At 26.7% G+C, this 17,319-nt stretch overlaps 2 protein-coding genes across 2 annotated transcripts; one reads left to right on the top strand and one right to left on the bottom strand.

Annotated features, from left to right (window-relative positions):
- Positions 1–9,209: 9,209 nt before the first annotated feature.
- On the top strand, positions 9,210–10,506 carry Sec13 (nuclear pore and COPII coat complex component secretory 13). The gene is made up of 3 exons (XM_035863604.2): positions 9,210–9,588; positions 9,681–10,068; positions 10,165–10,506. Exons 1-3 carry the CDS (start codon positions 9,347–9,349, stop codon positions 10,471–10,473), a joined length of 939 nt encoding a protein of 312 aa, XP_035719497.1. The 5' UTR covers positions 9,210–9,346; the 3' UTR covers positions 10,474–10,506.
- A 330-nt stretch (positions 10,507–10,836) lies between these two features.
- Positions 10,837–17,057, bottom strand: tst (superkiller complex helicase subunit twister). Its single transcript, XM_035863389.2, has 12 exons — positions 16,397–17,057; positions 15,845–15,947; positions 15,366–15,675; positions 14,613–15,255; positions 14,301–14,532; positions 13,778–14,031; positions 13,532–13,676; positions 13,172–13,450; positions 12,182–13,092; positions 11,747–12,105; positions 11,476–11,663; positions 10,837–11,345 (listed from the first exon to the last, which is right to left on the bottom strand). The coding sequence occupies exons 2-12, from the start codon at positions 15,848–15,850 to the stop codon at positions 11,016–11,018; spliced, it is 3,657 nt and encodes a 1,218-aa protein (XP_035719282.1). The 5' UTR covers positions 15,851–15,947; positions 16,397–17,057; the 3' UTR covers positions 10,837–11,015.
- Between the last annotated feature and the right edge of the window lie 262 nt (positions 17,058–17,319).

Raw genomic sequence — 17,319 nt, 5'->3', positions numbered from 1 at the left:
AGAGAAAGATTTGGTATACGTATCGTTATCATTAGTATTTCCGTTTTTTTTTTTTTGGAATTTATCGTAATTATCTTATTTCCTAAACTATATGAAGTTTCACTTTTTTCGATAATCAATCCATTAGATTTCACCTTAATTATGTTTTAAATTTGCATCTTAAAAATTTGTATTTTTAATACTTTTATTTTTAAAATTATCTTCTTTAGTTTCTTATAATTATTTTTCTATTTTCTATGTTATATAAAATTTCCACTTTAAAGTTTTTATGATATATCATTTTTTCCTAAACTGTTATGAGCGTTTCCTAAATTTTTCGTGTTATCGAGAGTTTGTCGTTTTTACGTTCATCGACGACCGTATTAACCGAAATTTCTGTAGTATTCACAGAATTTTTGACTGTCATCGTTAAAGTTCTATATTCATCGATCGCTTGTCCGTAATGATAAAATGTATGATTGGGTAATTGTTTGATTGTGTGTACAATGTTGAATTTTGTATTCTACGACATTCGTTAATGTTGTGTCCTCACATTTTACATCTTTTATAAAATTTGCAAATTTTTATAAATACTTTGCATTCCTCGATAATATGATCTGTATGGTTACAATATTCGCAAAATATATCTGGAAGTACTATATCTTTTTCCTGGATGCATAATAACTATTTGACAGATCGTATTGTGGGTATTCATATTTAATATCATTTGTTTTATATTGTCGTTGACGTTTATTATATGTGTCTACATTAGTATAGTATTATGGTCTTTTTGTTGCTTGTGCAGGCATAAAATATTCCAAAGCTTGACTTTTTCTATAAGGATAATTGTAATAAATGCGTCCTGACTTTTCATAATATTGATAATCGTCATCAAAGTTTGGGGATGTATTCTGCATTTTCTATCGATTCTCTTAAATTTTGCATTTGTATAATTTATTTTATTCTCTAATTGCTTATTTTCCAGTCCAACTACAAAACTATTCAGAAGAGTGTCTTCTAAAGTTTTTATTATACTTATTGCAATTTCTGGTCTATTATTTTCTTGTATTTTTTTTTTTTTGCGTAATTTACTATTTTCTTTATGCGTTCACCGTATTCTAACGAAGTTTCATAGAACTCTTGTTTTACAAAAGCTAATTCAGTTTGCCATTTTTACTGAACGTCTCACGGTAAATATAGTCATTTTATCTCATACATTATATTATCAAAATCTGTATCTATGTAATATAAATTTATATCTGCTTCAACACGGATCTTTGAATGAATAATGTGACTCAAGTACGGAATATCCATTGGATCTATGAGATCACGAGCGTTTTCACATGCAAGAATAAATGATTTAGCGTGTACATTTGAACCATTGAATACTATAACATATATATATATGTTACAATACTATACATTCGGCTACTTCTTTTACTGAATAATATCGTTTCTCTTTAGGGGTTTCTATACGTTGCGAAATAGGGTTTATTTTTAAATCGTAGGTTAATTTTCGCATTAATTTCTCTATCGTAATCATTTTGCAGTATAAAAATTATAATTTTTTTACTAATATTGTAATATAAATATGTTATTTGTTTTATGCGTTTAATTCGTTTCGACTTACAGAATTAAATAAAATGACACTATTGACTAATGGCTAGTCGTTCGGCTGTTGGATTTCAGTCATATTTTCAGACGATGATCTCCTTTGCTTGATGTTCATTTTGAGTTTTCCTTGCTTAAGTCAGCTGTAGCCTTCTCGTCTGAATTCGATTGCTAGATAGTTTCTTATCGAACGTTTAAATAGCTGCTGCATGAAGTGCCCACAATGGTGTTCGTATGGCATTTTATTTCATCTTCGGAAAGGTTCGTAATTTCTAAATAAAAAATATTCCGTATTCATCACGGGAAAGGAGATTAAGTAGGAAAATATAAAGAATCTCCTATTGTCGAAAAACTTCTCGAACTTTTTCTACTCAATATTTTATTTCATTATTATTTCACTGAATGCGACAATAGAAATTTTTTAGAGTTGAAAAGTGATTTTTAAGTGTCGAAAATAATAATATTTTCAAGTCGTCTTCTAGGATTCTTTTTTCGAACTCGAAGGTGCGAGAATGAAAAGCATAGGTAGGAGAAGCATTTTGATCAATAGTAAGTCCCGTCATGAGAGTAGGAGTAATGTGGGACTCAAGATAGCAGGTCAAAGTTAGGTAATTTATGTTATTTTGTGTATATATGTATGTATATATGTGTAGTATGTGCGCGTGCATTCGTACGTATCTGGATACAATTTTACAATTACAATAATAATAACGACAGTGATAATGATAATAATAATAATAATAATAATAATAATAATAATAATAACAATAATAATAATCATTAGTTCATCCATTCCGGTTTGAACAAGAACGTGAAAACTTGAACGACACAAAATAATAGTCGCAATTTCCATCCGATTTTGGTGATCAACAGTTCATTCAAAAGATAAAAACTTTCTACACTACTTCTAAAATTTTCAGAATAGCTTTTTACTTGTGTGAATATAATTCTTCAATATTACTTATTTTTAAATATAACTTTCACAAAGAAAATAACATTTTTCAAAAATCTAAAAAGATATGTGTATAGATATATATGCATGCATGTATGTATGTATATATGTAGGAATGTATAGTTCTTTTTATTCAGTCATGCGTAAATCTACGCATTAATAATTGTATAACGAGGTAAAAGATGAATAAACACTTGCAATTTAGTTATTTGTACAATCTTCTCTTGTGTATCATTCTTCAATTAGACTTCAGCGAACTATATTCTCAATTTGATTTCTCTTAATCACCTAAAACCTTAAACGTGACTTACTCGAACAAAAGATATTTATAAAATTATATATATAATATATATAATATACATAATTTTATTATATAAGTATCAATAAAAAATATTATATTGCATATATTATATAATTTCAAAGGAGATATAATAATGAATACATTAAATAATAAAATAATCTATCTATAACTCTATTTAAAAAATGGACAATATGGGAAGATAGAAAAAATTATCATAGAACATAATAAATTTTGATTGAATTTAAATGCAGCCATTAGCTCAATAGCACTTGCATTATTTATATTAATCATATATTACAACTAATATCGACTTCCAAGTCTTATCACATGGAGGTTGCTACATACGAAGGTCCACGAGCTCAAACTCTACTCTTAATTACATATATCAATTATTTTATAACCAATTACATAGAATGATTATTATTACGTATCTAATAATAATTATCATAACTTGGAAAAGAAATCATTCGCGAAACGAACCAAAAATTTTATTCTAATCAATCGAAATAAGACGAAAATTTATGAAACCGTTTGATGTTGACCTTCCTATCCGAAAAAGAGAGCACTTCAATCATTCTTCATGAAACTTTATTCCCAAACTCGATTAATGTGAATATTGAAACAAAATGATTATGTTGAAACCACAAATGGAATACAATGATTATTATACACGTAACGTATATAGATTATATAAAGATTATGTATCCTATCAAATATTATTTGATAATAATAATACATAATATTATAAAAATATCGCCTTATTATTTAAAATGTAACAAAAAGAATCTAATTTTTTATAAGATTAAAGATTGGCCATTTTGCCATTCTTTTTTTTTACAGTACATAAATTATCTTATTATCTTATATTAGATTATATGTATAATTTCTTCAGTTGTAAATAGTACTCTTGTGTATCCATGAACATAAAAACATCTAAACTATTTTATAATTAAACAAGAAGCATTCAAAATAATATGTAAATTTTATATAACAAATTAGCATTTATGAGCAATGAACCAGTTATTTGTGGATATAAGAAGTTTATAATATTATTATTTTCTGAAAATAAAATATATATTAAAATAATAATTATTTTATATGCACAACACACACACAAATACACGTACACACGAAATAACATCAACGAAGAGAAAAATCGAATCTTATTAATTTAGATATTTTCTGAAACAGAAATCAATCCTGTAAAGATTAGTTAAAAATTTCAAATGAATAAAAGAAATAATTGCAAACAATTCATTCTGTATTGGTTTTCATTTTTTATAATTCTAAATCTTCATTCAAGTCTTCAATAATTAAATGTATTTTTATTTATTCACATTATTATTTTGCTTTGATTTTTATTTGACTGGAAAATCTGAAACATAAATCAATTTTATATTATGCATTTATAATCTTTATTGTTTCTTTATAATCTGATCTAATTTTTATTTTTATATCATATATGATAGTATTACAAACTTCCAAATATTATTTTTTTTATATTGTTGCTAATATCCATTGATAAAAGGATATTATATTATATTATATTTGTATTATTTAACCTTGATAATTTTTACAATTTATCGAAAAACAAGCATAAAAATGGCCAAAAAAATTAGTATTAAATATAAGTTAATTATTATATATGAAATAAAAGGAAATATTCTCTATTTATTGTTAGAAAACTTCAATTTCTTGAGAAAAATATTATGAGATTGAAATATTGAAATATTGGTTCATTAAGTATCTATATTAGTGCATTCATTCATTTATTTATTTTTGATCATTTTGAATGAGAAATACATATTCTTGCTATAATATATTCATTTGCATTCCTGAATGCAGATATGTTCTTTCTCGATATGTACATCAATTTTGTAGATTTTTAATTAGAATAATCAGAATAATTAGATTAATAAGAATTTGACTACAAAAGAATAATGAAGATGATGATAATGATGATAGTTACCACATATGTCATTTTACAACTCTTGGTAAAAGTAAGAAATTGTAAAAATGATTTTACAATCTTGTGTACACAAAATTTACCACATAAGGGCTTTTGAGCGACCCGTGATAGTACTGTGTTGGCATATAGGTATGAAATATGTATGTGTCTCGTATATATACATAAACATTATGCAGTTATGAAAATGAAAGAGAAAAAATATATGATTATTCTGAATTAAAAATCTACACGCTTAGGTAACCAGATGTACACCTAAGTGTAATGTTGTTGCAGGCCATGGATGTCCACACAATATTTAACGAGCGTGACTCTATTTTTATAACTATAAATCTAAAGATTTTATTACTTTAAAACTTTTAAAATGTAAGAACTCGATTTTAATTTAAAAAGAAAAAATACAAGGGCTCAAATTTAATTTAAAAAAGAAAATACGACTTCAATTTAAAAAGAAAAATGCAATGATTCGACCATACTTTAAAATGAAAAATTAACTCTATTTTGAAAATATTCTATGACTCGATTTTACTTTAAGAAAAAATTGAAAAAACTCTATTAATTAAATAAAACTATATACAATAGTAAATAATAAATAATAAAAAATTCTATTAACTAATTGCAAAAGCTTGATTCTAATCACAAGGACCCTGATTTTTCACGTACGCAAATACGAAATGCTGTAGCAAGGAGATAGAATGATCCATCATCTCCATTCAGTATCAAACTACTACTACACTACTACGAGTATAAATATCAACGTTGTAATAAGATAAAGGGGATTTTTATAAGTCCACAAGCTATTAACAAAGGGTTCGACATGCCGATCACCTCCGAAAAATGACTTGTAGTCGAAATTTGTCCTCTTGAGCCACAGTTTGTGGGAGCCTCTTCAGCATATAGCCTCTTCTTCGTGCTCTAACCATTACTTTGGAGTATTCCTTACGTGCGAACGCATGAAAAGTTAACGCATCAAAAAACGACCTACCGCTTAAAACAACACACCCACAAAAATTAACATGCTGCAGTGGATTATACTATAAGAATGAAATCGTAACAGATCTATTCTTGATCTGATCTCACTTTACGCAACAAGACTCAAACCACTTGTGTTGCATTGAACGAGACTAAGGGGAATTGGGAAGTAAAAAGAAATCGGGAAGTAAAAAACACATTTGCTATTTTTTATTATTTTTTTTTTTATTTAACCTAACGAACAGTAAATGCTTGCAATGTAAAGTATCAATTTCTTCTAAATAATATAACTACTGAAGCATGGCAAAATTTGCGAATGCATCACCCCAAACGCCACTGACGAATCCAAACACGTATCCTTAACTGCGTTTCCTGTTCTACCTGGGCACGTCTCGATTTTCTACTGATCTTTATTTATTTATTTGTTAAAAAAAAAAAGAAAAAAAATGAAAGATTTATTAATATTTGACTTATACCGTTAAGCTATCCTAGCTTACGGACAATCAATGGACTCAAAGAATCCACTAACCGTATATATTTACACAGGCATATGTAATCGAATGTTCCAGCAGACATAATATTCATTTTAATCGATGAATCTATTAAGATTAACTACTTGCACTTAACAAATGAAAAAGTTTTGATAATCACAAGAATTTTAATATTCACAAGATTTGATAATAATTTAATAGATCACAAGAATTGTAATATTTCCATTTTACGTATGCAGGTATATTCTACTTTGAGTAAGTACTTACACAAAAAGAGGAGGAGAGGATGGATAGATAGGGGGAGGAAGAGGATGATGATAACGATGATGATTATAATAGTTACTACATCATGGTAAAAGTAGAGTTGTAAAAATCCTTATATTACTTTACTACATTAAACACCGCATAAGGACCTTTGAGCGATCCGCGATAGCTGTATTAACATCTAAGTATGAAATATATATATCATATATATAGATATGAAATCGGGTAAATAAATGCCCGATTTCATAATTAATATGTATTACAATATGTAATGCAAACATTAAGAAAGAAAAAGAATACTAACTAACAGCACTGTTAATTAAATAAACAAATCAGATAAAACAAGAATATCCTGACATAATAATAATAAAAAATTCACTAGAAAAAAATATATTAGGGATTACACATATAGGAAACCATTCGTAAGTAAAACCAAAGTCTTATTTATGGTCACTTTTGCTCGTTTCGGACATTAATTATTACGAGAAATGATAAATTCAGAGAAATATTGTTACCAATTAGACAAATAAAAACAACAATTGAACAAAAACGTCCAGAAATAACGAATCGGAAGGGCGTCGTGTTTCGTCAAGGCAATGCGCGGCCTTATGTGTCTTTGATAACTCGATAAAAGTTGTTGGAGCTCGGTTAGGATGTTCTACACCATCCACCATGTTTACTAGACCTCACCTATTCTGATCATTACAAAATTCCCTTAATAGAAAAAACTTCAATTCTTTGATCGATATAAAAAATCATGTAAAAAAGTTTTTCGCTGATAAACCTGAGAGATTCTGGAAGGAAGAAATTTTCAAGTTGTTTGAAAGATGAAAAAAGGTTGTAGAACAGAATGGCAGCTATATAATTTTATAAATGTATACTAAAATTTAAATCTGCGTTTCAATTTTTCTTCAAAATCGGCACAAATTTTCCGGACAACCCAATATATATATATACATGTATAATTATGTGTATATGATATGAAAACCATATATAAGACAACATTCAATCGATCGTGACTAATTAATGAAAGATTATTAATTGGCAGTGTCGTTAATGGATGAAAAAAGTATCGATATCGTGAAAATAAATTCGAAAATTCGAAATAAAAAGTATTTCTAAAAGACGCCAAGACGCAGATTTTATTTTCGTGGATATCTTTTCAACAAGACGATGGCACGACTTGCAAACGTTGACTTGTGAAAATTACATTTCCGACAATTGATTAATATGTAAAACAGAGGTGTACGTTAGAAAAAATATACTAATTATCTGTAATTAACGAGACAACGAAGCTCCGTTGTCATCGGTATCACAAAATAATTAAAAATGATAAGAATAATCAACAGTAAAGAAACTAAGTGGATTCTCAAGCATGTGCAATATGTCACCTATGCAATACCCACCCCACAAAGCTTGTAATTTTTCGATCTATTACAAAAGAATATCGAAATACTAGAAATATAATATACTTAAAAACTATGTAAACGGATATTTTGTTAGTCCAAACTATGAAAATTTATAATTAATATAGAAATAAAGCAGAAAACATGAAAAAGAATTATAATGAAAATGTCCATCTTCTTGCATAGAATTATTATCCATACGAATATCTTTTATTCTCGACGTTGTCACTACTTGTTAAAAATGTCGATTAAAAATCATTTATTCAGAAATCGATTGGTATATTGGAAGATTCTTTAAGTTAAAATACATGTTAATTTTCGTTTTCTTACATACACTTTAATTTGTCGTCACACACCCATAGCTTTTTTTTAATCAAAACTATATATTTTAAACGTATGTGTGTGTGACATGTGTTACATGATAGACACACATATAGGAAAAATTCTAGAAAGTGGCCACTATAAACTTTGATTCTGAAATAAAGTATTAAAAGTAAATTCTTGTACGATAAGATACAGTAAATTTATTACGTAATACACCATATAATTTTGTAAATAGTGTTTTTTTATATTTTATATTATGCATATTGAATATAAATTAATATTATTTACAAATTAATATAATTATATCGATCCGGCTATGTAGTAACCATCAAATGGTCACTTTGTATAGCGGAAATTAATACAATAAAAATACAAATTTATAAAGGAAAGTATAGCTTATATTTTGAATTATTAACGAAATAAATCTTCATAAGCAAAAAAAAACATGAAACATCTAAAAGAATCTTGGTTAATCTGATTAAAAAAGAATGAAAAAAAACAAAATAATAACTAATATAGAAAAAGCATCTATAATATAAAAATAAAAAATTATCTACGACAATCATTGCATTCAAAATCATTCTCTTCTTTGTCGTTGCAAACGCACCCCTCGTGGGCCAATCGAAAACATCCGAAGCATCTGATGTATTCATTTCTTGTTTTTTCGAAAAAATATACCGAAATTTATTCGAAATAATAAATATATTATTTATTAATGTTGTTTTTAAACTCATTACTTTATACGATCGTATAAAATTAATCATAATTAATGCAATTTATCGATTTATAACAACATTAAATATAAAATATTCTATAATGACAGAGAGAAAAAGAGAATGAAAAAGAGTGAGAGAGAGAGAGAGAGAGAGAGAGAGAGAAAGATAGAAAAAGAATGAATTTTAAATCGGTATTACTTCATTTATAGGTAGAGTGCGCAGTGTATTTGCGCACATGCTTCCACGTAGTGACAGGCGGGGAAATAACATAACCTTCGGTACGTCTGTAAATATTTAGTTATTATAAATTTTAATCAGTTTATGGATTAAATCATTAAGATAATCAAATAATAAATAATACAACATGGTGTCTGTTCTAAATACTGTTGATACAAATCACGAAGATATGATCCATGATGCTGAAATGGATTATTATGGTTTGAGGTTAGCAACATGTTCAAGTGACAATTCTGTAAAGATTTTTGACTTAAAAAATGGATCGCAGAGTTTAGTTGCAGATCTTAAAGGACACGTAGGTCCAGTGTGGCAAGTTGCTTGGGCACATCCCAAATTTGGAAACATTCTAGCTTCATGTAGTTATGATCGGTTGGTTCCTTTTTATTGATAACTATTGTCATATGTCAGCAATTTGAATGCAAGGATATCGTTTATTTAATTTAATATTTTATATTTTATAGAAAAGTTATTATCTGGAAAGAACTTGGTGAATGGATAAAAATCTATGAACATACAGGACATGATTCTTCAGTCAATTCAGTTGCTTGGGCACCACACGAATTTGGTTTGATTTTAGCCTGTGGTAGTTCAGATGGTTCCATTTCTATACTTACTAATAATGCCGATACCTGGGATACACAAAAAATAACAAATGCACATACTATTGGATGTAATGCAGTAAGTTGGTGCCCTGCAATAGATACTAGTTTTGATTCAAATAATATTCAACAAAAAACTGGTCCAGTAAAAAGATTAGCTACTGGAGGTTGCGATAATTTAGTAAAGATATGGAAAGAAGAAGGTGATAGATGGATAGAAGAAAATAAACTAGAAGCTCACAGTGACTGGGTAACTCAATTGTTTAAATTTATATTCTTGAATTTAATTCATAATATATAAGAATATTTTTAAAAAATTATATTTTAATTCGACTTTTTCTAATAGGTACGTGATGTTGAATGGGCCCCAGCAGTTGGACCTTCTAGAGCTACCTTAGCTTCATGTTCTCAAGATCGTCGTGTAGTTATATGGACATCAAACGATTACTTGAATTGGACATCAAATGTTCTTAATATTTTTGATGATGTAATTTGGAATGTTAGTTGGTCTCTGACAGGTGGTATTTTAGCAGTTAGTGGTGGAGATAATAAAGTTTCTCTTTGGCGTGAAAATTCAGAAGGTCAATGGGCATGTATCTCTGAATTAAACAAAGGTCAAGGCAATCTCAATAATACAGATCAACGTACTTTGTAATTTAATTAGTAAAATATATATTTTATATAAGTATATATGTTAACGTAAATATGTTACTGCAAAGTTGCTTACAGATATATCCTAACCAAAATTTTAGAATATAAATTAAACTCTTAAGTTTATAAAATCGTTTATTCTTGTTTTTACTTAATCGGAAAGATTTTACTCAATTCTAGATTTGCAACTTAAAAAAGTATAAAATTCTCTCTCTCTCTCTCTCTCTATATATATATATATATATATATATATATATTGTTCAAATATAACAATAAATTTTTAGTAGGATTGTCCAAGTTATTATTACAAAAAAGAAAGAATATTAATTGACAATATTTATTCTGCAATATTTAATATTTTAAATATTTTAATATTGCTTTAATTATCTATATATAACAAAAATATCAAATTTATTTCCAAATTCATTATTTTTGAAATTTTACAATAATAAATTATTATCTTTATATTTAATGTCACATACAAACATCTGATCATTTGTTTCCAACAAGAAAATAGTAAGTTTATAATTACAATTTACTCCATAATTAATCTTGAGTGTATAAGGAAGCAGCAAAAACTATGTCACGTTTTATTGCTGTGGATGCTTCTTCCATTTTTTCTTTTAAAACTGGATCACCAATTGTCACAGCTGCATTTCTCACATCTTGCAAGGTCTCATTAAGTTGTTGAATGCATCTAACTATAATACCTTCTTGCACATCAATTTTCTGCATTATTTCAGCAAATGATTTTGATTGTGCCCATTCATAAACAACTTCAACCAAACCAAAATTCAATGGTTGTAGTGTATTCAAATTATAAATTTGTTCTAAGTTTTGTAACTCGGCATGTACATTTTGCATAATTTGATGTTCCTAAAAAAAATAGTTAATCAATAATAATCAATTATTACATATCTCTTTCTTATTATTTTTAATTATAAAATATTCAGTCAATTCAATAATACGTTATAAAGAAAAAACAAGAAATTCTATTAAATTTTACCTTTCTCAAGTGATGAAAATCAACTGGAAATGTCGATTCAGAATTTGATTTTTGATGAAATATCAAAGCAGATAATAGTGCAGCAATTTCAGCTGGTTGCAAAACAGTTAAAACATTTTTTAGAATTAGCTCTGTTATGAGTAACTCGTTAATTCCTATTTGCAATGCAACTCTGCCTTTTAAAGCAACTGCAAAATGATATGTAAAGAATAGAAAAACAATTTTCACAATTTTAAACAATGTATTATGAAAACATATAAAGTTTACTAACTTCTTTCATCACTATCTATATATCCTAGATGTTTAAGAAGTGAAACCATATTTATATAATCTGGATATAAAGATAATCCTTCATCACTAAGACTAAGTTGAAGTTTTTTCCGTTCTGTTTCCAATTCATTTCGATAAAATACAGTTTCAAATTGTTCTTCAAAGTTAAGAATATCAATACATTTCATGCTGCTAAGAGCTTGTTTCTGTTTGCATAAATGTTTCATTCTGGGATTTAGGTTTTCAGTTACTTTCATTGTAACGTAAGGTAATAATATACTATCATCATTAGCAGCATTTAAAGATATTGCCATTAATTCTTGAATGGCTGTTTGACAAGTTGGACCAGGTAGATCATGCCTGTAGACAGTTTAAGATACAATATACATATAATAAACTTTAAATTTATTTATTATTATATTATTATTTTGTTTACCTAAATCTTGATATTTGTCTTTTTTCCCAATCTTTCAATACCATACCACAATCAACTTTAATTTGACAATTTGTTATTTCTAGTATATTCCATGCAGAAATCGTTATAACTTCATGTGATGGAACCCCACTTGGTACAAATATATCTTTTTTGGTTAGACTGATAATGCTATACCAATTTTCAGATTTTTCTTTTACGTTATTAGAATTTTCTAATAATCTATCATTATTAACATTTTGTGCATTTGTATCTTTTAATATCAATACTTTATATTGATTTCCATTTTGTTTACGTGAAAGTACATCCAATAGTAGAGCTAAGTTTCTATAATGATTTTCATATGATATGATTAAAATTCTACCCTTAGTTAAACTATTTATTGCTTTTTTAGATTCAAGCATATAAGGTTTCAAATAACGAAGTTCTTGTAAATAATTAATTGCAATTTCATAAAAACCAGATAATTTCTTTTGTATATTCGTCAATGGTGGTAATGCTGCTAATTTTTCTTCAACTTTACGTAAATCAATTTGGTATTTATCTTCTTTTAATATTAGATATGACTCTTTAAAGGATCTGCGCATCATGGATTCTACAGTAACTAGTTCATTTGTTCTTCTCAAATTTAAAACCATAGAATATGTTACTTTAAATTGTGATTCCAATGTTTTTGCTTCACCTTGCATCATCGGCATTAATTCATTAAAGTGTGGAACTTCTGTATTACATATTACTATAACTGTACCAGTTATATCATGACCTCTTCGACCAGCACGTCCAGCCATTTGGATGTATTCGGTAGGATACAAGGTACGAAATCCATTACCATCATATTTAGTTATTGAATCAAATACCACTGTTCGTGCTGGCATATTGACTCCCATAGCAAATGTTTCAGTTGCAAATAATAACTACAATATAACATACAATCAAAACAGAATCTTATTTTTTTTTCAACTGTCCTAATAATAATAAATAAGAATAAGTTACCTTAACAACACCGTTTTGGAAAAGCATCTCTACAGTTTCCTTTAAAATAGGCAATATCCCACTATGATGTACACCAATACCGTTTTCTAAAAGATTTTGCATCATACAAACTTGTGGTAATTGCTTGTCACTACCTTTCAAATATTTCATAATATGCTGGTAAAAGCGTTTTACTTCCATTTTTTCAGCTAATGTAGTTAATTGAATATTCATTAATCTGTTTGCGTTGATATCACAACGTTTCCTGGATAACGTAAATACAACAACAGGCAATTTATCCTAAAAATGCATGTTCTTTCAATAAAAGCTTTTAAATACAAGAAAACAAAATATGAATATTCTTAAGTTTTTTTATCATACATTATGTTTTAAATAATTCACAAAATTCTTCCATAACATCATTTGCTCTTTTGCAGAAAATCTCTTTTTCCTAATATCTTTTGTGTTAGTGTTATTGCTTTGTAGGCTTTTAACAGATTGAACATTTTTTGTTGCTTGATGCCATCTATAAGAAATATTCGGTATATTAAAATTAATTCTAATACTATCCTAAACTTATTGTTTGTAAAATTCTAATAACAAAACCAATACAAAAAATTCAGTTACCCATTCAATGAAAATTCTTCATTTGAATCAAGAACTAAAACTAATGTGCCACGTTCCTTGTCATTAGTAGGAGTATACAAATAATGTTGCAATGGTATAGGTCTCTTTAAAGTGCTAATTACGTACATTTTCCGTTTTTTGATACGACCAACCCAATTTGCAAATATTATTGGTTTTGGCACAGTTGCTGACAGCATAACTATATTGACAGTTTGTGGTAAAAGAATCACTATTTCTTCCCATACATGACCCCGCTATATATTTATGAAATACTATAGTTGTAACTTTAAATAATACTAATAAATAGTAGACAATAATAATAAATATAAAATAATTTAACATGCTATATTTTAGAAATAAAAAAATTTGCATTATATACATTATATATAGAAAATAGAAATATTTTCTAAACAAATAATATAAGATATATAAAATATAAATAATATAAGATTTTTTAATACAATTAAAAAATCGGTGTCTTTCAAATTCGTAATCTTTGAAATAGTGCAAAAATAATACTTACATCCTCATTATTAATATAATGTACTTCATCAAATATTACAAATTCTAAATCCCTAAGAACTTCTGATGCTCCATATATCATTGATTGTAATATTTCAGTAGTCATAATAAGACAAGATGCACTCTCATTGATTTGAATATCCCCTGTTATTAAACCAACACTTTCAAATTTCTTTTTAAAATCACGATATTTTTGATTTGATAGTGCTTTGATAGGAGAAGTATAAATTACCCTTAAATAATAAAATTGCAATCACAGATAAATATGCTAACCATATAAAAGAAATTATTTTACTTCATAAGTAATTTTTACCTTGTCATATGTTTCTGAGTTAAAGCAATAGCATACTCAGCTACAGTAGTTTTTCCTGCAGAAGTATGCGCTGCAACAAAAACATTACAATTCTCTTCTAACTTAAGTATAGCCTGTTTTTGGAAAGTATCCAATTCATATTCAAATGTCATTGCTGGATCAGGAATTTTCTTCTCAAAATCTGTTATTGGCACAGAAACATCTATTTGTTCTGCCCATTCCATTTCAATAATTTTAGATGGTTCTTCAGAAATGTTTAAAACTGGTATTTCTGGTTCTATTGGTAACAATGGAATATCTTCTAATGCAGGTATTTGTGGAGACTCCTGTACATCATCATCTTTTAGTTCTTGCACAGATGACCAGAGATTAAGCTCACGCTCTTCTTGTTCTACAAGAGCCATTAAATTTATTTTACTTGTTATATCATCTTCAATTTGTACTTTTGCTTTTGATACTTTAGTTGGTTTATTTATTGATTCCTGCTTTGGCGTACAATTATCAGCTTCAAATTCTATCCCAGAACTAAATCCTTTTGCTAGTGTCCTTAAATTCCTCTCAAAATCAATATTTTCTGTCATCTCATCTGTTACAATAGGTTCATCAAATCCACCAGGCAAAAATGGTATGTTAGTAGTATTGCCTAGACCAAATATTAATTTTTTGTAAAATATTATTAATTAACATGCAATATGTAAGTATTGTATTTTCGTAGACATGTTTGTAAAATATTTTGAAAAGTATATAAAGTACCTCTAACATCATCTGTAACAGATCCAGGTATACGTTTCATAGACATTGAATTTCTTGCATTTTCTCCGACTCCTTTTAAAATAACTTCTTGCATTTGTCCAACACGACCTGTTACTGGATCACGATCAAATTTTAAAGTTGTGCTAAGTGGTGCTAAATCAAATTCTAATAAAGAACAAATATCAGGTTCTCTGGGCCAATAACATTGAGCATGATCAAGTTGATGTATGGGAAGCCGTTCAGGGCATTCAATATACTCCTTTAATTCAGTTTTTATATCAGGCCAGATAGGTGGAAGTTCAAATGGTAGCTACAAATATATAACACATATATATTTCAAAAATATATATATATTTATAAAATAATATAAATATCTAGCACAATTGAAAGAAAACAATACAACATTTTGATTAATATATATATATATATATATATATATATATATAAAAGATAAATATTATATATTTTCAAAAAATTACCTCCATTTTATGATGTTTTATATTTATCACTTTAGTTGATGTTAGAAATATTTATTAGACACATGCCGTTATAGATAAGATTTGAATAGGTATTAAACATAAGCTAAAATAGAAAAAAAATAAAAATTAAATTAAAATATTAACAAAATAAAATTGATTAATCTATATAGTTTATTTATTGTAATCATCTGTGAGAAAATTAATTTAATTTTGAAATGTTTCAATCATGTTATGAAATTATGTATTAACCTATTATTTATTTTCGAAGATCTACAAATATTTACAAAACATTTTATTACTTAACCAGTCTACAAAAACAAAATTTTTCATAAATTTTATACGTTCTGTACGCATAGAAACAATGAAATACAAAAAAAAATTACTTTATAAACTGAATTATAAATAAAACAAAATTAGTAATACTCAATATAAATACATAAATATATAATAATTGTACATTGATCATTATTATATATCACTTCATTTTATTTTACATCCAAAGTCTGTTACGACTTGTTTTTTATTTCAATAATAAATATTCCTTATACTAACCAATCAACAGTTCGTTAAACTATGAATATCTAACTAAAGTTTGTAAAAAAAGATAAAACTTTAATTAAATATAATACTCAAGTAATAATATTTCCACATGAAAATATTTATTATATGTACAACAGAAAATTTATAACGTTTACTGTAATATAACCATTTTACATTTGGCAACACTGACAGAACTACTATTACCTGAGATTTAAGATACAAATGTACGAGATTATCGATTAATCGAATATCAACATTTTCTGTTTTGACTTCATTGATCATTCTACAATAAATATTCTTCAATTAATTTATTTATTTCATTTTGTTTTCCATAATCTTAAATACATAACGATATAATCAAATAAAGATGCAAATATTGGGACATCATAAAATATCACAGACATTTCATCATTATGCAAGGAAAGGGATAAGAGATTTCATTTCCACAACAAAATGCAATAATTCAAAATTTAAATAAAATCTTCAAAATCGTTCTATTTTTCAAAATTGAAAGAACCATTTTGTTTCTTATATTACCTATCGATATTACATTTATAAAACTCTAATGCACATATAATGCACATATATTTAGCAAAAATAATCCAACATGCCTATTATAATAGAACTTAAAATTTATTAAAAATTTAAGCATAAAATTTCTTAATATTATATAGATATTAATATCATTTATATATTATACAATCAGACCATAAACTAATATCATAATTCTTTTAATTATACAAATGCAGAAATAATTTTGTATTCTTGGCATATATTATCACAATTTTTGCTTTATAAAACACTTTTTTAGAACATATTCTTTTTAGATTAATATTTATATATATATATATATATATATATATATATATATATATATATATATACATATACATACATACATACATACATACATACATATACATGTTTGTTTGTTA

This window comes from Vespa mandarinia, chromosome 7 (assembly GCF_050613455.1).
Source record: "Vespa mandarinia isolate Hongniang chromosome 7, ASM5061345v1, whole genome shotgun sequence".
In the NCBI taxonomy this organism is placed as follows: domain Eukaryota; kingdom Metazoa; phylum Arthropoda; class Insecta; order Hymenoptera; family Vespidae; genus Vespa; species Vespa mandarinia.
Note: the sequence above shows the minus strand (reverse complement) of the source record. Positions and strands in the feature narration are given on the sequence as shown.

Coding starts and splice junctions, on each gene's coding strand:
- Sec13 (XM_035863604.2), top strand. CDS start 9,347: ATGGTGTCTGTTCTAAATACTGTTGATACAAATCACGAAGATATGATC. Junction 9,589..9,680: donor GCTTCATGTAGTTATGATCG/GTTGGTTCCTTT, acceptor TATATTTTATAG/AAAAGTTATTATCTGGAAAG. Junction 10,069..10,164: donor TAGAAGCTCACAGTGACTGG/GTAACTCAATTG, acceptor TTTTTCTAATAG/GTACGTGATGTTGAATGGGC.
- tst (XM_035863389.2), bottom strand. Junction 14,032..14,300: donor ATTATATTAATAATGAGGAT/GTAAGTATTATT, acceptor ATAAATATATAG/CGGGGTCATGTATGGGAAGA. Junction 13,093..13,171: donor TCCAAAACGGTGTTGTTAAG/GTAACTTATTCT, acceptor GTTATATTGTAG/TTATTATTTGCAACTGAAAC.